The sequence below is a fragment of the Neopsephotus bourkii genome, unplaced genomic scaffold (assembly GCF_033783945.1).
Source record: "Neopsephotus bourkii isolate Nb327-2 ecotype Australia unplaced genomic scaffold, CSIRO-AGI_Nbou_v1 NB_1600, whole genome shotgun sequence".
Classification (NCBI taxonomy): Eukaryota; Metazoa; Chordata; class Aves; order Psittaciformes; family Psittacidae; genus Neopsephotus; species Neopsephotus bourkii.
In genome coordinates, this window is record NW_026902076.1 from 4657228 (window position 1) to 4678938 (window position 21711).

At 48.5% G+C, this 21711-nt stretch overlaps 1 protein-coding gene across 2 annotated transcripts in view; it reads right to left on the bottom strand.

The window, feature by feature from the left end:
* Positions 1-278: 278 nt before the first annotated feature.
* Positions 279-21711, bottom strand: part of TNFRSF21 (TNF receptor superfamily member 21) — a 32094-nt gene continuing 10661 nt past the window's right edge. The window contains exons 4-7 of one of the 2 annotated variants that reach the window (XM_061372306.1): positions 9425-9690; positions 5106-5159; positions 2581-2800; positions 279-1704 (exon numbers count right to left, since the gene is read on the bottom strand). In XM_061372306.1, coding sequence (XP_061228290.1) covers positions 1475-1704; positions 2581-2800; positions 5106-5159; positions 9425-9690 — 770 coding nt within the window. In that variant the 3' untranslated portion in view covers positions 279-1474. The remainder of the gene's footprint in view (positions 1705-2580; positions 2801-5105; positions 5160-9424; positions 9691-21711) is intronic. The other variant, XM_061372307.1, reaches the window with a different exon arrangement.

Sequence of the window (21711 nt, forward strand, 5' to 3'; positions counted from 1 at the left end):
CACCACTATGGGAATTAACACGTGCCCCCACCCCGGCTCAGTGCAGGGACCTGCCCCGGAGGGAAGCATTTCCAGTGTAGGCCATGAGGACTCAAGGCAGTGTTGTCAACAGAAAGCAGTCACATTTGGCCTCAAAATTACAGAAGACAACCCCCTCACCACCTTCAAACCCCAAAATCTCCCTCTTCACCCCTCCATGGACACCCTGAGCAGCCCCTGCTCCAACCCTGGTGTCCCTAAGCAGAGGCAGGTGTTAAGGAGGTTAAAGCGGAATCATGTCAAGTAACAAACACCTAGTATTTATTAATAAATTAGTACACTGGAAGGCAATTTTTCAGTTCATTCCCCTCTTCCCCCGCTCCCACCCCTTCCCGTGGGGCAGCACATGCCACCCTCATACCACAGTTTCTTCAAACTGAGCGTAGTACAGACTGTTTGTTACAGGAGCATTAAGAGTTGCAAATATATCAGACAGACTTCTTACGATGCAGCTTTCCCCCCCTCCCACCCCTCAATCTCTTTTAATAAAAAGTGAAGTGTGATTTGAAGAGCTATTAAGACCAGGTAAGGTCTTTGGAGAACCTATCGGCCACGTCTGTATAAAAAACAAGAGACATGAGTGTAAAAGCATAGCTTAGTTTAAGTCTTACACCACGAGGAGAGCAGAAACACTGGCAGCCGCCTTCGCCTCCCCACGTCCAGCACCGGCTCCCTTCAGGGCCCCTCCATCCCCACAAGCAGCAAGGCAAGACAACTCCTTACATTCAACTGAAGGCAAAGGACCTTTTCATCGCCTCGAAGACTTGGTGGGGCTGACCCTTTTTTTTGTGGTTAAAGCACTTCTGCTTTAGCTTATGGGAGCGCGATGCATTGTCCGGGTGAAAACCATACAATAAATAACCGTGCTAGTAAAACCTCAGCAATGGATACGAGCGATACAATAGTACATTAAAAAAAGTCAGCTCGGGTGGGAAGCTTAGCTGTGTTAAGAGACAGTAACCAGCCACGACTGGGTTTTTTTGTGTGTGTGTGTTTGCCATTTACCGCTCCGAGGCAAAGGGAGGTGGTGGGAGACAGTCACTCCGAGCAACAGCTTTGACAGAAGACGCGGGTTATAGAGCAATCCCCGATTCAATGTGTTAAATTACACCAGATTCATGGTCTTTTAGTTTGTTAACTGCAATATTATTATTCTTTTTTTAAAGTGCATCAACTGATCTGATTGGAATAAGAACAGGGAGAAGAGAGGCTCGGGAAGGGGGCAGAGGCTGCAAAGACTTGGACTGAGCGATAGAGTTACAATGGAGGGGTGCAACGCTGGCAAACTGCCCCCCCTCCAAAAACCAAGGACACCTCAATGAAAATACTGGCCATATATTCTACAACAAAACCTGCCTGTGTATTGTCGGTCGTCTTAACGAGTGCCAAGCTAGCTCTAGCAGATATTTGGAGAGTGCATGGTGACCCAGCAAGTCTACAGTAAGTCAGGAAGGTGGCTATAGACAGAGTCCAGGAGGGTCTGGCTGGCTTCCTGGCTCTTGACTCCAGCGATCTCAAATAGCCTGTCCAGCTTATCTTCAGCCTGTGGGATCTCCTCAATCACGTGGAGCTCCTCAGGGTTGAGGATGTGCAGCATGTCATCAAAGATGGGCTGCAGGTCGCAAGGGTCCAAGCGCACCTGGCGCAGGACAGTGTCCTTCTTTTCTGTAGGAGGAAAAGAGACGGTGGTCAAGAAACCCTTCAAGAAACATCTGCTAAACAGGGCTTGCTTTCCTTGCCCATCTCCCATTGCTAACTCTGAAGAGGTACATGTCACAAGGAGAACAGAGGGAAAAGATGGAGGGTGAGGAGTGATAGGGAAGGGAGAAGATGGAGAAGCCACTCTGCTCAGGCACCTGATCTAGGATCCCACTAGAGCAAACACAGCGCTTATAAATGCTGAATGGCCAATACGGAAAAGTGAAGGCAGAAGGGGAGCCAAAGAAAGCTGAATTCTGCTCTTTTAAGTAGTTTTTGTTGGGTCAGCTTCATTTCCGCACCCACGTGTACACTGGGTAGACTGACTTAGCTCAGTGTTTCACCTTCATCAGAAGTTAAAGAAGATTAAACGCAGCAGGTTAAATGCAGTAAATTAAACCCCCTCAAGAAGGGGGGGTGACTAATCGTGACTTACATCTCAAGTCACATGCTGCAGCAAGCAGGACCAAGGGCAAAAAATACTAATTCAATCTTGAAATGATATTTTTCTGGTTTCATCTCATGCAGTTATACACAGGGCAATGCAACAGCCAAAAGCGAGGAGAACCCCCCCAGACATCCATGGATGCTACAACTTTTCTGTCAGCACAAAGAGTTAAAAGCCTTTAAAGGTGTTTTCCCCTCTCAAATCTGTATTGTCTTTGCTAACAGGCTATTCTAGTCTGGAACAAGAATGTGATGAATGTATCCTGGAGAGCCAGTTTTCCCAGTTGTTTACTTCAATGATACCACGTTGGGCAGCTCTACTGCATGTACTAAACATATGTGACATGCCATGGCAATCCTTTGGTCTTCCCACTTCCCCCGGGCTGATTTTGGTACCTTTGGTAATAAAAGAGCCTGTCCGGCTGAGCGCAGAGGAGCCGCTGGAGGTTGAGTCGCACCGCAGGAGAGGCTCTGCTTCATCAACGAAGAAGCATTTCTTCTCTGAAGGAGAGGGCTCCACGGTGAGCACAGCTGCCTCAGGAGGCTTGGGGCTGGGGCTGGGCGCGTGGCTCACCGGGCTGGGGCTCACCGGCAGCGCCAGTCTGTCAGCTTCCAGCTTTGGGGAGAAGAAAGAGAAGGAAAATTAACTGAGGGGATGCTACGCGATGGGCTTGCATTCAAATTCCTCTGCATCCCGGCTTTCAACACACCCCAGCCCATCCTTGGCAAAAGGTCCCCATGTTCAGTGGCTTCATCCTCCCAGGGGTCATGCTGACGCAGACAGGCACTGCAGGTGACCCAAGGGGACATGGGTGATGGCATCTGGCACGTCAGTGCTCTGCAGACAGGAAGGGCAACACAACCCATGCTCTTCGTTAGGAGCAACTGCAGCACCAGCTTGGCACATGGAACCAGAGCAGAGCATTTTAACTTGTCTATCATTCTCACTCTCGGCTCTTGGGGCACCAGGTGATGATGCCCAAGCAGGCAAGCTCCCCCAGATATCCTGCTCCACAGCTGTTGTTTGCTAAAAGCAAGGCACAGCCTGATTCCATGCCTCCAACCAGTGCCAAGACTACAGGGTGAGAACTGTGAGACCCCCAGGGACCTCCACTGCAGCACGCTCCCATGACCAGCTACACTGGTCACGCTGCAAGTTAATGATTTGTTTGCCCAGTCTCACCCTTGCTCCCACGAGTACCCCATTAAAGTGTGATGGACAAATCCACCCCACCAGACTCCAAGTTCCGGGCCAGAAGGACAAGCAAGGGCTGGCACTGACCCCAGTGTCACCCAAGTGCCTTTGCTTTATGATACCCTGATGTGAGCCGCAGGCAAGCGTTTGGCTCCACAGTCCCAAAGACACCAGCAGCAGCAAGCACTGCTGGGACATGCTGCACACATGGCTGCTGGTGTGAACCTGCTTCCTAATTTGACAGTGCTCTTCATCTTCCTTCTTGCATCTCCTTCCTACCTGCATGGCAGCAGCCAACATTATCTACCCTCCTCTGCCTCTGCATCCCTCAGGGTGCAAATCTCAGGCAAAGCTTTTCCAGTTGCCGTTCCCTGCAGTGATGAGAGGCTTGGGGCAGCATCCCACATCCCTGGCTGGCAGTTTGGGCACCTCTGCATGTCACCAGGTCCCCCCAAGCAGGTTGCTTTAAGGACCACCTAATATTTAACTTCTTCCCAAAGCCTGCCTCCCTGTTTGACATGCAAGAGAACAGATTTGCAACCCCTGTCCATATGCAACCCATTCTCCCAAACTGTTTCCTCCTTTTACAGAGGCAAGACCAGGCTATTTCAGCTAACATGCCTTGCTTACTACCCAGGGATTAAAATGTGAAATTTGGATTAATGTGTATGGGCAAGGGAGCTGCTGAGCCACCTCCGCATCGGCATGGATGTGCTGGCACATTCCTCATCCATGTCAAGGAATTCGCCACCCACAAATCACATGTCTGCTGAGACGCCCGTTAGTTCACATTAAATTAACATTGAAGCCTGTTTCTGGTAGTATGAAAGGGTGCTTTTTTTTCCTCTCCCCCCATTGAAAGAAAACAGGGGGGGATTTGTTCTAGCTCAGCATATTACACAATAGGCATATTAAAAATAAAAGTCAGCTTCAATTTTTAAATAACAGAATCTGCCTTCTCTCCTGAAACTCCCTTTCCAGCAGGGCTCACCGATGGGAATCAGCTCGTTGCCATTAATGGGGGAAAAGCAAAGGAAGCAGCAGAAGAGTGGCTGGCCACTTTCTAAATTGCAACACACTCTGATTTCACCTTTAAAAATAACAGCCAGGCTTCAGGGGTGAGTTTCTCCTCATGCAAACTCATCTAAAATCCAGCCGCAAACACACCTCCTTTCCAAAAAGGGGCCCAACAGCTGAGGAGCAATTACAGGGAGGGCAGGGAGCAGCCACCTGCCCCGGCTCTGCCTTCCCAGCAGAGGGGAAAAGCCCTTCCCAGAAGTGAGTCATCTGGAGTTTAATTAAACAGCTGCTAAAGAGCACTAGGAGAAAAGAAAAAATCACCCGAGGTTATTTGACTGTAGGCGTCCCGGGAGCCCACAGCTTTCCAAATAGCTGAACGGTAGCGAGCTTGAGGCAAAGCAAACAGGATGCTTGGATGCGTGTTAATATTTAAACCGCAGGAAGAAAGCAAGTGGGAATGAGGGTTTTGGGAAGCCAGGGAAAGCAAGAGGTTGCTGCGAGGTGAAGCCTGTGGAATAGGTGTGAAAATACACTATTCATAGCCCATGACTCATTTGCTTGAAGCCACCTTGGCCATTCCTATTTTTAAGACCAGCGGTGCTCGACTGAAACCCAGCTCTGGCCGGGGAAAAAAGAAAACAAGAAAAGACATCAAAACCACCCTCCACAGCCCTTTTTGCCTTTCCAGAGCCACCAGATTGCTCACCTTTCCATCATCATTGCAGGGTTCCTGCGCTTGCCACTGAGGCTGCATTTGCACCTGCAGAGACAGACACATGGGAAACTGTTAGATGGATGGTCCAGCATGAAAACTGAAGGCGCCACGGCAGCTTTGACGCATCAGAAGCCTCCTGCGACCAGCCAGGGCACCCTGCCAATTTGATTTTGGGTTTTTCTGAGCACTGCAGCAAGAGGTTTGCAATGCCAAAACAAACCCCAGCATCCTAAATGCTCCTGTGTAGCTTTAGATTGCGGCTCTATCATTTACGTCCTCTTGGATCCCAGTGCATCTGGGAGGATGCTCTAAGCAGCTCAGGGTGCCTGAAGGTTGAAAAGGGGGCAGAAAATGACATAGGCTTGGCTTTGTTTTCTTTACACAGTTGGTCCCAACAGCTCTGTTTGAACTGGTAGGTCCCATTTTCTGCTTTGTTTTACTGTACGGCAATAAAAGATCAACTTGGTCAACAGCAACTGCAGCTGCTGTGCTAATGTGAGAAAGGAACAGTTGGAGGTATTAAAAACACCCTCCCTTGGGCAATACTTCCTGCAGCAACCAGGCAGTAATAAAAGCTGGTGGCAGGTTTACTGCTACAGAGGGTGGCTGTGCATCCTCCCGGGATGTGGCGGGACAGATTTAGCACTGAAGCGGCTGTTTCCCGGATTCCCTGCCAAAAGATGACACCCGGCTGACACCAGCCCTATTCCCAGATCTGTTATGCCTCCATAAGGGATGCAGGAGGAGGAACCCCAGCACATGAAGCAGGGTGGGCTGGGTGGCAGCCCTGCAATGCTGTTCTCGATATAGTCCCAACAGTCACAAGGAGGACCTGTTTGGATGAGCAGCTTCATGGGGCTTATGGTGTTTGGTGGTCCACCTTCAGGGCAGACCAGACCTCGGAAGGTGAAACACCACTGTTGAGGCCACGAGGTCTCATTGAGGTGGTAGAGAAATGCAGCGATGGTGGGAAGGTGCTGCAGAGTTAGGAGGCAAGCCCTTCATTGGGATGTGAAAGGCACAGGGGTGCTCAGCACCCTGGGGTGGGAAAGCCCAAATGTTCTCTCTGTGCCCTTCACCTCAGTGGCCAGGTTTCGGAACAGCACTCAACACCACCTCCGTGGTGGAGCCAGCATCTCTCAACACAAGCAGCCCGAGAGAAGAGCTACTCAAGTCAAGACTCATGCAACCCAGGATGGGCAATGCTGGGTCTGGGGAGGGTTTAGACACCAAGACAAACACGCATCCATACACACAGGAAGCAGCTTTTCCCCAACAGCCCTGGGTATTCATGGGCCAAATGCTTCTCCAAGCAGGAGATGGCATCTCAATGAGAGCTTCTAGAGCCCTCTCCTTTCTGTGGATTTGCCCACCCACTTCTTCAACTCAAACCATGATGAAGAGATGATGAAGCCATGATGAAGGGTTTCCCAAGTCAACTACAGGCTAAGTCACTACTGAGTTCAGCCTGTTATGACCTGACCATCTTCTAGCTTCATTTTATACTCCCAAGCCCATTGTACTGCAAATACACAGAACACGAATCCTAGGAGATGTGGCTACCACAGCAGGGAAACCTCAAACTGCAAAGTTCATATTTTTGTGTTTCTACTGCTTACGTTTTATATTACTTCATAAATCACTATTTTTTCTTTTATTGTACACTCTCCAGAGCCTGGTTCAAACCCAGCCTTGGTTTGCTGAAAATCAACTAATGATTTAGCGCAAACCAGGAGTAAAACAGTGATGCCCACTCCAGCAAAACCCTTGCTCCACTGCTGACACTTGAGGTTAACAAAGCACAAAATTAACTGCTAATTACTTTGTTCAGCCCAGTTCAGCTCTGTCAAAAGAGGAAACAAAGGGGATGGGCAGGAGCTGCTGGGGGCTGAATTTGAGGAACATTGCGCCAAGCTCTTGACCTGCAGGGTTTTGACCTGCAAAAGAGGAAGGGAAGGAGCCAAAAGGCATTGCCACAGCTGCATGCCTGGACACGGGGCTGCTTTCACATCCTCTTCTCCTCTGGCACCCCCAAAACCCCCATTGCTTAGCCTCACACCAGACCTAACGTGACATATTTGCTGATTCATGGACTTATCTGCACCATGCAATTAGCTACAGACGTAAATCTCGCTGGGCTCAGGGCTGCGGCCTCCTCCTCTGCATTTTCAACATCTCCCTTATTAATTTATTATTCTTTTTCATAAGCTTTGCTGAGGCTGCACTGCTGAACGCCCTGAGCAAGGCTGTTTGCTTCCCCTCCATCCATTCCCTGGAATATTTCAGCCGAGGCCAGCAGAGCCATAAATAAAAAGCTCTTAAAAGCATTGCTCACGGTAGGACGCTTACAGTAGCCAAAGCAGCCAGCTGTGCCAGCAACGCTCCAGGCCAGCCCAGGCAAGCACAGACACCCCTTGGTATCTGCACAATGCTGTTATGCACCCCAAAAAAAGCCCGTAGCCCAGTGCACTGACTTTTTCTGGTTTTAACTTCACAATGGAGAACTGCGGTTCCCTGGGATAGCAGTGAAAAACCTCTTTTGCCCTTCTATCCCCCCATTTTTGTTGTTGTCAGCACTAATTTGGGGTGTGCCTGTGCCCAATGAACAGTGCCCAGGCTCCCATGCTGCTGCCCAGCAAGCCTGGCTGCAAGGGGAGAGATTCTGCAAACCTCGAGGCTGAGAAGCATTCATGGCCAGAGCAAACCTGAGACAGGAGCCCTGCAAGTTAAATGCACCCCAAGGAACCTTCCTACAGCTGCTGTGCTCGCTGCAGAAAACAAACCCTAGCAAAGCGATTCAGAAGGCTAATCTCGTTTTAACCTAAATTCATTTAGCGCGAAGCAAAACCAGCATAATCTCCCACAGCTAAACGAGCTGGCGAGTCTTCAGTGGAGCTGCTCCCCACCTGAGGGAAAATGTTCCTGCAATGTACCGTAACGCTCCAGAGACTCCCATTAATTCCCTTATTCCTATCAGGGGTTGTAAATATTTGGATTTCGGAGCTCAAATGGCTGCCTGAGGGAATGGGACAGACAGGAGAGTGCAGCTTTGCCTCCGCAGGTTTTGCAGGCTTAAGTCAGGCGCCAGATAAATGATTTGGGCAAGAATGTGACAGCAGATGGGATGGTGAAGAGAGGCTGGCTGGGTTTAGGTATCTGCTGTCCAAGAGCTGCATCTTTTAATAACACAATTTTTACTTATGAGTTGGGGGTGTTGTTCCTTTCTTATGGACACAGGAACACTGGGACTGATGGGGAAACCCCTTTTTGCTCCCAGGGATGCCAAGCAGGGCCAAAAGCATCACAGACAGCATAGCCACCTGTGCATACCTCCTGAGCTCATCTAGGACACACTGACACACATTAGATGCTCACTGCTGGCTTTGATTACCCCAAGGGCATCATGCCCTTAGCCATAGGGAGCACGCATGTGTATTGCTTATGAGAGTCCACACTTCCTCCATAGCAAGAAGTGCCACCAACAATGGGTCAACCTGCTCACTCGGATCAAACCAGTTTGGTACAGAGAGAAACTGCCTTGATTTGTCTGCATTTGGACAGACAAGTCACTGAGTCAGACTGGAATTCACACTAATTAAAGGCTTTCCAACCAGCAGATTAGAAAGAACCCAAAATCAATCTCCCTGCCTGCTCCCGGCATTGAGCAGTCGGCTGCCCTATCTGCTCACAATCTGGATGCTGTGGTGCAGCTCAGCCACTGGCATGAGGCTCCAGGGATTCAACCTTCTCTGCACAAGCTGCTTCCCACAGCTTTCTCTATCCCTCCCAGGGCCATTCCATCACCACTCGCATCCACAGTGCAGGAGCCAGTTGAGGGAGGAGGCAAACAGGTTGCAGCAAGCAAAACCTTGCAGAAACACAATGTGCCACCATGCTGAGTCTGCGCCCCGGGGTGCTTCCACGCTTTTACATCCCACATACTGCTTTAGCACAGCAATCCATCCAGGACCTTCCAGACAGGGCAATGGCCAGTACCTAAGGTTGTTCATCCCCAGTATAAGGGCTCAAGTAACAGACTCTCCTGGTGACCTTCGAAACCACATGCAGACCACAACACTGGGAATCAAGAGTTTGTCAAAACTTTGACAAGGTTTTGAGCAAACTTTGGCAAAACTCAAAAGTAATATAAAGCTTAATTCTAAGCCCCTGAGGAGCTCCAGGGGGAGATGGTGTCCAGCTATTTGGCTATGAGCTAAGCTTGATGATGCAGTCCGGTCTCATGCTCGCCACAGCCAGACAAGACACGCACTGCATCAGACAAGAGCACACAAAACCCAGCCCATCGTTACCGGCGTGGTGTCCTCCATCAAGCCTCGGATCTTCTCCACCACATCATTGCGCCGGTGCTGGCGGAGGGCACTGATGAGCTGGGCCAGGCTGGCCTCGGGGCCGCGGATGGTCCAGTGCTGCAAGGCGGCGTAGGCGCGCTCATGGTCAGCCGCGTAGCCATTGGAGAAAGCTGCCACCTCACGCTCGCTGGCATTGCACAGGAACTGGTAGATGTCCTTCCACTGACTTCCCACCTGGGCTGCCACCAGCTTCAGGATGTCAATGCCTGCGGGGCAGAAGAGCTACAGGTGAGGCACAGGGGTCTGCAGCCTCCTGGCATTGCAGACCTAAGCTTTAGCAAAGCTTCTCCCCATCCCATCCCTGCTTTGTTTTTCTTTGGTTGGTCTTTGTTTGGAGATTTTCGTATCATCACTATTTTTAAGACTGTTCATGAGTCCAGGCTGCAAGGAGCACTGCAGACAGGCACCTGCAATGTCCTCAACACCTGCTATTCATGTAAAGGGTGACAGACCCATAGGTCACTCCAATCAAGGCAAATACACACTAAAATTAACCACATTAATTCCCTGCACTCTTGGGCACAGGAAAACCCCTTGTAATCAGCCACCACATGGCTGCAGGAAGAGGGGATATGGCAATGTGCTTGCCCATACACCCGCACTGCAGCCACCAGTTTGAACGGGAGCTGGATTAACAGGTGAGTCATCAAAGCATCTCTATAGAAATGAGTATTTCCATAACAGAGCACCCAGAGCAGCTATGATCGCATTTAGAGCTGTTTCCAGTGCAGACTGGTGGGATGACTCAGTTATGGGACAGAAGCACTGGGTGAATGGAAGGTCTGGTAGGGGATCTGAACAGCAAAAGCAGGGTTTCCCCCAGAAAAGCCCTTGAGACATGAGGGTTTCCTCCCCATAGCTTCAGGGCAATGCAAACAGCATGCTTATTCTTGAACCTACTAAGAGGTCAGGAGTTAAAACTTCAAATAAAGCCATAGCTCCTCCATAATAGCTAATTAACCCTGTTCTATCAAACTGAGCAACACCTTGTTTCCAGCAACCACATGAAGGGTTGGGTGTAGGCGAGCTGCAAAGAGAAACTCACTTTTTCCAGAGAAGTAACCACACCTCAGCTTTCTTCGTAAGCCAGCACCACTTCCATCACTACAGGGACTATTTCTCTTTACCTCCTCAGGCACCACAGTTGTGTCAGCAAAAGTAGCTGCTTATGAAGAATATCAGAGCCAGGGCCTTTCCCAATGGCCTAAAATTTAACAGTTTCTAGACCAAATTAGATCAAACCGTCAGGTCACAGCCCTCATACAGCCAGATAGAGAGATACATACAGATATATATATATAAGCTATACAAACTGATGCAGATATATTGATATATCTTAATATATGTATATATAAATATGTACCAGGCTGTATACTTTGTATTGCCTTCTTTATACATGGATGTTTGTATATACATATATACACACAGATATATGATATATATTTTTTACATATCTCTATGTAGCAGGAATTAAGCCTGGTCTTGTTAACTCTTCCCATTACTCAGATGAAGACTAACAATCCTCAGTTCAAGGTTGTGGGCTTCCAGGCTCCAAATTCCTCTCAACTTGATGCTTTTGCATCTGTGTTAGCCATCAGTCCTGCTCAAGTAGGACAGACAGCACAAATAATGCCAGCAGCCAAGCCCTGCACCTTTGGGTATGACACTTGTGTCAGCAAGAAGCCCAAAAGCCAATTGAGGCTTTGAACTGGATCCTTTAAACCAGCAAATTCAACTGCTGTTGACATAAAAGCAGCAAAATGCCAGGTTTATGCAGCTGACACTTGATTTTATCACTTAACCACCCAAGGGAACAAAATAAAACCCTGAATACAAGGATAGAAAAAGCTTTGCAAGGCTTGTGTACCCAGGTAGTGAGAGCAATGCAGAAGGATGAGCAGGTCTAGTACTACTTACTATACAGGATTACTATATAGATAGGTAGCAGTTAATGCAGTGAGATACCTCTGTATATAATGCATAAGTTGTAGTGCATAAATCTTGCACAGCTTTTTCTACTCTCATACTCAGGGACTGTGTTTTCCTGGCTTAAGTAATATATACTGATATATATACATATATGCATACAGACATACAGATAATGCTATTATATATATACACATATACATACATACACACACACACACACACACGAGATAAGCGGGGTTGAGTCCCCCTGTGCTGCCCTGCAATGAGACGAAGCATTAGAGCCGCGTGTGTGTCAATCATACAGAAGCATTCAAACATAATTTGCTGGTTTATGATGCCTGCATGGCGCACCTAGTCCTCCCAGGAAAGGAAAAGCCCATACACTACCTGTTCCTATCTATGTATTCCATGCTGATAAATCCCAGTATTTACAGCTGCTGTACTGGTGAGAAGAGTTTTCAGCTGGTCGCAACCTGACTTGTACCAGTTTTATGCAGTGGCACGATATTTATGCCCTACCGTTCTTGCACAAGATTTATGACAGTGTGCTCATGCTCCTACCGACATTGTCAAGTTTCATAGAATCATAGAATAGTTAGGGTTGGAAAGGACCTTAAGATCATCAAGCTCCAACCCCCCCTGCCATGGGCAGGGACACCTCTCTCTAAACCATCTCACCCAAGGCCTCGTCCAAGCTGGCCTTGAACACTGCCAGGGATGGAGCATTCACAACCTCCTTGGGCAACCCATTCCAGTGCCTCACCACCCTAACAGGAAAGAATTTCCTCCTTATATCCAATCTAAACTTCCCCTGTTTAAGTTTGAACCCATTACCCCTTGTCCTATCACTACAGTGATATACTAAACTGTAAATATACAGTTTAGTATATTTAATCTCATCGTTCAATAAAGTGGCCCCATAAACATGTTTATATCCCTTGGCAATAATAACCCAGGGCACGAGAACACACCAGGCAGCAGAGGACTTAATGGAGCATAATAATCTTTGGAGAACAAATGTTCCATTAAAAATAAATTTGGAAACGTCTACCTTAATACTATAAGAACCTTAAACTCATTTTCTTGCAACTATTAAATGAATTTAAGCCCATATGTTCTCCACAACTACTACAATATTGGGCAAACAAAACCCCAGAGAGATATGGAAGAGACACAGACGTAAGCACAGATTTGGCTCCAGTCAGTTAGAAAACCATTGCTCCCTCTGTTCTTGAAAAATAAGATTAAAACCATTACATGACAAGTTGTGGCTGCACATTGCCAAGTATTACTGCTCAAACTAAAGAAAATGTTAATGCTTGTAATAAGCTTACAGTCCTACTACTTCCATATTTCCAGAAGCCCTGTAAGTTACTCTGAAGAGCAGTAACAGTGCTGGAGCATCCACTGGGATGGGAAGATGCCCACCAGGGTGCATAGACCAAAAAGCCCAGCTCCACCTTTCATCCTGGGTTTCCCCTGCCACCGAAGGATGTGGACCTTTTCCTACCATGCTCATCTCCATGCCAAGGCTAGACATGATGCTCAAAGCCCTCCAGACCCCACCAATCCCAAGTAAAATGGCTGAGCTCAGCAGGGACAGTGCTTTAACTCACACACTTCACGCTTCCCATGCAAGGCTGGTTACAGCCACACTGGTGTGACGCTAAAGCTGCCCTGAGCTTGCAAATACCAGAGAACAACCCAAGTCATCCTTTTTTTATTGCGGGCCATGGAAACAGCCTGGGAGAGCTGCCACCACCATGCTGCTAACAGAGGAGGCACCACTACCCTCTCCACCACCACCACCAGGGACCATCACCATTTATCACCCAGCTTTTGCTCGCCTCTGACACTGGAATTAAAAAGGCGCCCTTGCTGTAAAACCCCCATGGCTGCATTCAGCAGAGTTGTGTGTGCAATGGCCATACCATAGAAAGCAACTATGGATCCAAGGCAACTGATGGATCCAAAACATCTGTCATGTCTTAGGCACCTGGGCAGATGGCATTTCAATTGCCTTCACCTGAACACTGCATTTCTCTAAATGTTTGAATGGGCTAATCCACATAACCACCCAATATTTTAAAGTGGTGATAACCCCAGAGCAATGAAGAACTCCCCTTCAAGCCAGGACAAAGCCAACATGCTCTGAACAGGCAAATGTAAAGCCCAAAGATGCATGTACACGCAAGGGAACACGGGTGCAACCAGGCATGTCTACAGCCAGAGCAAACAGAGACAAACGGAGACAAGTCCAGAGCAGACAGAGCAGCACAAGCAAAGAGCACTGCTGAGTACACATCCAGCAGTGTATGCTGAAGGGAGGACCTACCTGGAGAGGTAGGGACAATCTATAGGCAGGTCTCTCTAAGCACATTGCTCATCTTTGGTCCAATCTTCCCCATAAACACATTTCAGTTTATTTCAGTGACTTCCTTGAACCCGGTTTAACATTTTTCCCACCCATTTCCATCTCTTTCCGATGGCTGCTGCCTCACTGTGGCACACGGTTTGGCGCAAACAAAGCAGTCACTCCTTGCAATCGTGAACATCACCAAAGAGGTCACCACACATGTACATGGGACTTGGCTGAGCTTTGATGACTCTCATGAGCTTGTTCTGAATAAGCCCCACTCACTTCCCATACCCCTGCTATTTACAGGTTGGACACAAACCCAGTTCTTCAGCGATCGCTTGGCCTCATGCGGGGCAGGAGGCCAGTGAGGCACAGGGCCATGACCGGCAGCGCTGGCACACTTATGTGCAATATCTGCAAGAGACTGTTTCTCTTCTCTGCCGTTACATCTTTCATTTCTTCAAGCAAACTCATGAGGAGTGGAAGCCAGAATACTACACCCAGGCACCTGGCAACAGATACAGCAAAGTCTAACCACAGCCTAGCCACAGAGGAGCTCTGGTTCCTTCCTCTCCCCACCCTCTGACAAACAGAAAGCCATCATCATTTTCATTTCTGGAGCTCTAGCCAAGCGTCATTTGTTCTTTTTGGAAGAGTGCTTGTTGAGGAGCTGCCACCTCGAAGGGGAAATCTCGAGGCTACAGAGCCCTTCCAAATCATAGGTCCTCCCATCCCATAAATAGTGAAGGGATACAGCACAGACAAAACTACTAACACATCAGTTCAAGTGATGCTGTGAGTAACCAGGAAGCTGTGAATGTCCCATCCCTGTCAGTGTTCAAGGCCAGGCTGGATGGGTCTTTGAGCAAAGTGGTCTAGTGGAAGGTGTCCCAGCCTATGCCAGGGGTTGGAACTGGAAGATTTAAGGTCCTTTCCAACCCAAACCATTCTGTGATTCTTACAGGCGGTCTTACACAGCTGGGAAGCAAAACTGAGGAGATTCCCCAGAATCTGTGGCACGCATGGTCTCAAACAGCAGCAGCTCATCTGCTGGGGTTCCTGAGTTTTCACAAAGGCTGGGTTTCTGGAGGTTCCACACTCCAGCCCTTCTTCAGCAGGGCCAAGTCCCACCATTCTACCCACAAAACCTGCAGGAACTGAGCTCCAGCATCCCAGTGCCAATCTGAGCTACAGCACGTGGAGCTTCCACCACCTACCTACTGAGACAGGTTTTCCAGAGATGGGTGATATTAATTTGTATGCCACACGCAATGATTTTGGATTCTGACACTTGCGCAGACCTTGAGGATGAAGCATCACAGGTGGAGAGCAAAGCTGAAGGGCACATGCAAGTCAGATGTGAGAACCACAGTGATGCAGCCAAACCCTCCCTTACATTCAGATAAGGGCTCCGAATCACTGCAAACTCAGCTCTGTTCCTGAGCTCAGCCCACCTACCTCCTCCAAATATCCTCTTGACTCATGCGAAACACAGCCACAGCAGCCTATTTTTACCTCTGAGCACAAACGAAGAGACTGCATGTACAAGCAAGTCAGAATGTGGCACATCCAAACTCCAGCTGATGAGACACAATGGCTCGGCCAAAGGACTTAGAAATCCCAAATCCCTGACACAAACACCTTTCCAAAATGTGAAAAGGTTGCCAACCTCCATGAAAAAGGGGCAGTTACTGGAAACTCAGCACCCCCTCCTGCCCCCGCTACTGCCCTCCCCAGATATATTCCAGATCCTAAATGAAGACATTTAAAAGATGTGCAAGGTTCTGCACCTTGGTCAGGACAATCACTGGTATCAGCACAAGCTGATGGATGAAGGGATTGAGAGCAGCTGTACCAAGAAGGACTTGGGATGTTGATGGATGGAAGACTGGACATGAACCCACAACGTGCACTCACAACTCAGAAAGCCAACCATATCCTGGGCTGCATTTTGATGCAGCCTTTTGAGGAGCATGACCAGCAGGTCAAATGAGATGATACTCCCTGCTTGCATGAGACCCCACCTGCAGTCCTATACCCAGCTCTGGGGCCCCAATATAAGGAGGATGTGGACCTGTTGGAGAGAGACCAGAGAAGGCCACAAAGACACTCAGAGGGCTGGAGCACCTCCGTTTGTTTGGTTGTTCAGCCTGGAGAAAAGAAGGCTCTGGGGAGACCTTAGAATAGCTTCCAGTACCTGGAGGGCCTACAGCAAAGCTGGTGAGGGATGTTTTACAAGGGCATGTAAGGATAGGACAAGGGGAAATGGCTTTAAACTGACAGAGGGGCGATTTACATCTGGTATTAGGCAAACATTTTTCCCTGTGAGGGCAGTGAGGTCCTGGCACAGGTTGCCCAGAGAAGCTGTCTGCCCCATCCTTGGCAATGTTCAAGGCCAGGCTGGATGGGGCTTGGAGCAAACTGGTCTATCAGAAGGTGTCCCTCACAATGAACTAGATGAGCTTTAAGGTCCCTTCCAACGCAAGTGTTTCCACAAGTCTTACAGCAGCCTTTGTCCAAAGTGAAGGAAAGGACACATTTAAGAATACTCGTTAGCAATTTGCTATTTCCCCAAAGAGGACAGTGCTGGTATCAGACCCTCCCAGCAGCCAGTGAGTCACATCCTCAGCAACCAGTGTTTGAGCAACAAACCGCTAAACAGTGATGTTTGTGGGGGTTTTTAAGAAAACAAAAATCTTGCAGGGCAGGAAAGGGACTCCTGACAAAGACTTCCCACACTCTGGAACACAACTCAACCAAACCAGGCACCGGAGGAATATCTGTGATCAGCTACATGTGGTTACCAACATGTCTCAGACCCAGGAACCTGAGGGTCAGCAGGAGAGACAAGGCTTCCCTTTGCCTCCATGGAAAGTCACCTCTATAAAAGAACCCTTGGTCCAGCCCTCCTGGGACCCCTATGTGCTCCTGCCCACCACCACGTGATGCTCCCTCTGCGTCCTGTGTTGGCACTGGGGACCTGCAGAGCACACTTGCTCCTTCTTTAGTTTAAAAGGGAACGTCCAGCATAAGTATTTTATGTAATTATTAAATTTTAAACGGCTTGCACAGAGTTAATCTCCATTATAACCCTCTCGGACAGCTGGTAACCCTGAGCAAGCACACTGCCACAGCCATATAAATATCCAGACACCCGTGGATGCCAACCCGAGGATTAAATTTGCCTCCCGCATTTCCCTCCAACCCAGACAAAGCCTTGGCCAGTGAAGGGAAAGGATCAAAATAAAAAGCCTGCCTTGTTATTCAAGGAGTTATGTGTGAAAGCCCTGCTGAAGGGAGAAATCACAGCCCTCCCAGCACAGAAACCAGTGCTTGCGGCTTGGTAAAACAACTCTGTGCTCAGCGTGTTTTTCTACAAGGACAACCTTCCTCTCTGCAGCAGAGCTGCCCCGCTTCCAACACTCAGCCCTACACCTGGCACGCAGGCACAAATCCCAATCCCTTATTAAATTAATCCAAGGACCACCCAGGAATTTGGGCCATGGGATAATTTTGCTTTTTAGCAGATTTTGGAGCAAATACACCAGCTTCTCATAGCAGCTTCGCACAGCCCTGCGCACGCTATGGATAGATGGCTGATGGAGATACATGCACTGAAAGTGATCAAGCACTGGTCTTCAGGCCTACTAATGCGATACGGCTGAAGAGTGAGATATGCTAGATCTGCACATGATTAGGTTTCCTCCTCTCTTAGAGGAACAGCAGCCTCCCTCGTTTGCATTTTCCCAGGTTTCCCTTCTGTCAGCTCCTGCACACACCCTCTGGAAACCACAGAGCTTCCCAAAAGGTTTGGGAATGAGTTTGGGGCAAACCTGAGCAAAGTTGAACAGTCTGAAGCAGGAGATGCTTTGAACTCATCAGACGTCAGCCCAAAGCTCCCAAGGCAGAGGTTTGTGCTGCAGAAGAGGAGTTGCTTCATCCCACCCCGAAGCAGAGCATCATGCCTGTGTTGGAGCAAGCACAGCATGAAATTCAGAGCTCCTGTGCAGCTGAACAAGCTACAGTGAGGGAGCAGTCCTGTTTTAAGGCTCAGCAGTATCACAGCATCTGTATTCATCATGGTGCCCAGTACATACCTGCCCCTTCCAATTTAATAAGCTCCCTTTCTGCCCAGGTCTCACTTTGCAGAGTGGACAGGCTGACATGAGAAGACCACCACCACCTTCTGCCTCTCTGTTTTGGCAGGTAGACAAACATTAAGCTCTCACCTCATGCTCCGTCTGCTAGTGCAAACATCAGGATTCACACATAAGCCCAGGGCTGCTCCTCTCCAGATGTAAGAGCAATTACCACATTACATTAACAGCAATGAGTGGACCTGCCCTCACTAGATGCTGTTGGCCATCTCTTCCCTACCTGGGCACAAAACCATGAGGCCACCACAGTCTGAGACTGGCAAAGCTTTTAACCCCATTACTTATCCCTATGCTCTGCAGATGTGTTGAGAAGACAGGGTCTCCGGGGGTGCGTTTCCACATCATCTCCTCCATCCCCACCCTGCCTCCCAGTGTGACGCTCCTGACACCAAGCTGTGACCCGTTCAGGAGCTGATCGAAGGGAAAACCACCTCTACAAAACAAACCCAGTACACTAAGTGGCTTTCATCTCATTTACTCAAACAAGCACTAAGGAGGGGTCCCCAAGTAGCATCCAGTCTCTGTAGAGCTGTAACCCTGTGGAGCTGCAGATGCCATCCCTGCAGCCATGTTTCCTTATTTAAGGTAGCAGTTGAATAATGAGGGACACCAGGCTTGAGAAAGAATATCCCCTGCTGTGTTGTTTGCATTCACTTGCTTCCCTTCATTAGGTGATCTATAGAAAAGATTAGTTACATGTGAGCCTTTTCAGTTAAAGTGCCATAGCTTTAAAAGCAGAAGAATCAAGCAGTAAACCTCTTCCAACACTAACCATAAATGAGTATTTAACTCCACGTGAGGACAAACCCACAGTGACCCAAATGTTCTGATGCATACTGCCAAATATATGCGTTGGTTATAGTCACAGGAGGAAGTTTCAGACCTACAGCACCAGGTTCTCTGAGGTACAAGGAGGTAACACCCTCTTCAACACTCTCAATGACTTCCTTGGGAGCCAAACAAGCTCAAGCCTAGCCCTGGTTCTACACCAAACAGGCTGCATACCAAGGACTGGGTCTCTATAGTTTGGAGAAGAGGAGATTGAGGGGTGACCTTATTAATGTATATAAATATATAAAGGGGGAGTGTCACGAGGATGGAGCCAAGCTCTTCTCAGTGGCAAACAATGATAGGACAAGGGGAAATGGGTACAAACTGGAACACAAGAGGTTCCACTAAACTTGAGAAGAAACTTCTTCTCAGTGAGGTGACAGAACACTGGAACAGGCTGCCCAGGGGGGTTGTGAGTCTCCTTGAGACATTCAAAACCCACCTGGACACTTCCTGTGTAACCTTAATGTCCGCTCCCAGGGGGACTGGACTAAACACCCCCAACCAACACAACGACTCTTCCCTATGAACTGCCAACCAAGAAGATCCTAGCTCCCAATGTGCTGACAACCAGGCATCCCAACAACTGAGCAACCAAGACCCCCAAATCCTAACACTCCCCATCTTTCCAGCACCACCCCTCAACTCCCCACTGAGCCATTTTCAGTATATGGTCTTCTACTGGTAGTCAAGCCTGAGCTCCATCGCAGCTGCAAACAGCTTCTGCAGAACAGTTTATTTCTCTGATTATTTAACAAGAGGCTTCCTCGCTTCGCTTTCACCACCCACTGCAATAATGTGCAATTACAGGACTTGAAGAAAAATTAAAGGGAAGTGGAATCTCATGCCAGGCCAGTGCTGCCAAGATTTGCTCTTCAGTCTTTCAATTCCAGGAAAAAATAAATCACCAAGCTCCCTTCTTGCCTCTTGTCACATCGCTTCAGGCAGCTCCTTCTACACAGATTTTACCCAAACACATACCATTTTACACAATCTTTGCCTTTCATCCTCTGCTACTCAACGGGTGAAAGTCAAAAGTAAAACTATCGGCAATTTCTGCAAGATGATTTCAAGCACATCTTCATGTTTGGCATAGACTGATGCCAAATGTGGCATTTCCAAGATATTCAAGAGACAGGCTTCAACTCTCAATTTTGATTGAAAGGTTTCTGCAAGATCAATTCCTTACCCTGGGAAAGAGCTGAAAAAAAGGAAATGGATATTTGCTAAAATAAAGCGATTGCTTAGAACAAAGTGTTTTCAGTGTGTAGGCTGCTCTTGATCTTCTAAAAGAAAGCAGTTGTACAAGGTTAAAACCACAGAGCACTATCAGTCCAGTACCACGTCATTCAGGCACCACATCGATAATGTCTTTGGAAATCATTGGCAAACTGCTTTTCCCCTTTGGGTTCCCATCTGCAGGCCTACAATGCAGGAGCCAGCTGAAGCAGCAAAAGAGGTCTAATTTCTCCAGCCACAGCTCCACTGTTGGTGCCCCTCTACCTTCTCAATCCCGTGTAGATGAGACCTTGGGGCTCATCTATGTGTCCCTGTTGTGCAGACGGACATGAGGACACATGTGGAGGTAGGTAGGCTGGCTGCTAACTCAGGCTGTTAGTCACCACAAGCTCTTCCTAGACCTCTGAGCCATTTAATCCAGTGACAATTGTCGGCATTTGCTGCCCTGGCTGGAATATATCCACATTAAGGACACAGGTCTAGTTTTAACACCAGCCTCCCAAGCTACTGCTATTTTTAGGTTTGGGTTGTTATTTAAGGCATGTACTATGACCGGAGAGAGCACAGGGCAGAGACACCAGTGCACGGGGAGATGAGGACAAGTGAAACGCCCCATGACAACAACTGCTGTTCAGGATTGCACACCTATCTCAACTATTTAAGCAAGTCAGCACAGCAAGTGCCTTCAGGGACTGGGCAAGAGTTTGAGCCACTGCTGCCACCCTAAAATCTGCCTCTTCAGGGAAGCAGCCCAACCACAGCAAGATGTCCTTGTTTCAGCACCTACCAGTGCTAGTACCACCCTGGCCATGCTTCACCTAGAACTGATGGGCTTGAAGCAAACAGTAATACAATCCTCCAAAGAGGCAAAGCCTTGCAGGCCCATCTGGTGCATGGGAGGCATGAAGGGTGCTGTTGCAAGGGCATCCACCCAAGCACAGCTCCTCCACACACAGGCTGTAGCACCTACGTCAGACCCTGTCTTCCCTTTCAAAGGTTAAAGCTGTTTACCGAAAGGATTAGGAGGAAGGAGATGGTGAACTAGGAAGAAGCTGGGGGGAGACTGTGTGCAACAACTGTGCACACAGGATTTGCCCTGACGATAAGCGTGCCCCAACCCCTAGCTGGCACGGCCAGGCAATGTACAGGTAGGGAGGTCACACTGATGTGGGTGCACTGCCAATACCAGACCTTGGGCCTTCACCCCCAGAAGATTTAAGCCAAACTGCTTGCCCTCCAGACCCCTAGAGCAACCACAAACCAGGCTGATGCCCGAAGATCTGGTGAGCAGCTGCGGTCCTCACATTATGGATGCTTTGCTCCAGCTGCCTACAATGGAGGGATCTGTGCTGGCAGCACCAGAGGGGAAAGATTTTCTCTGCAACAGCTTGAAGCCTATTCCTAGCTATATTCATCCTTGCCTGAAACACTGCTTCAGGATGAAGCATGACTTGGGTACAAACACTGTTAGAGCAGCAGAAAGCTAAGCTATGACGCTGCAGCTCTGCAGTACATCTTAGCTGTACAGCCGGTTATTAAGTAAAAGGTCAATTTCTCCATGGCATTACATCTTCTCTCATTTCAAGTAAACAGTCTTAAGAGCCAGACATTTCAATAAGAAAACCAAAGAGGGATTTATACACCACCATGGAGCAGAGCGACTTCCATATCCGACACAACAGAGCACCATCACCAAGTAAGAACTAACAAGC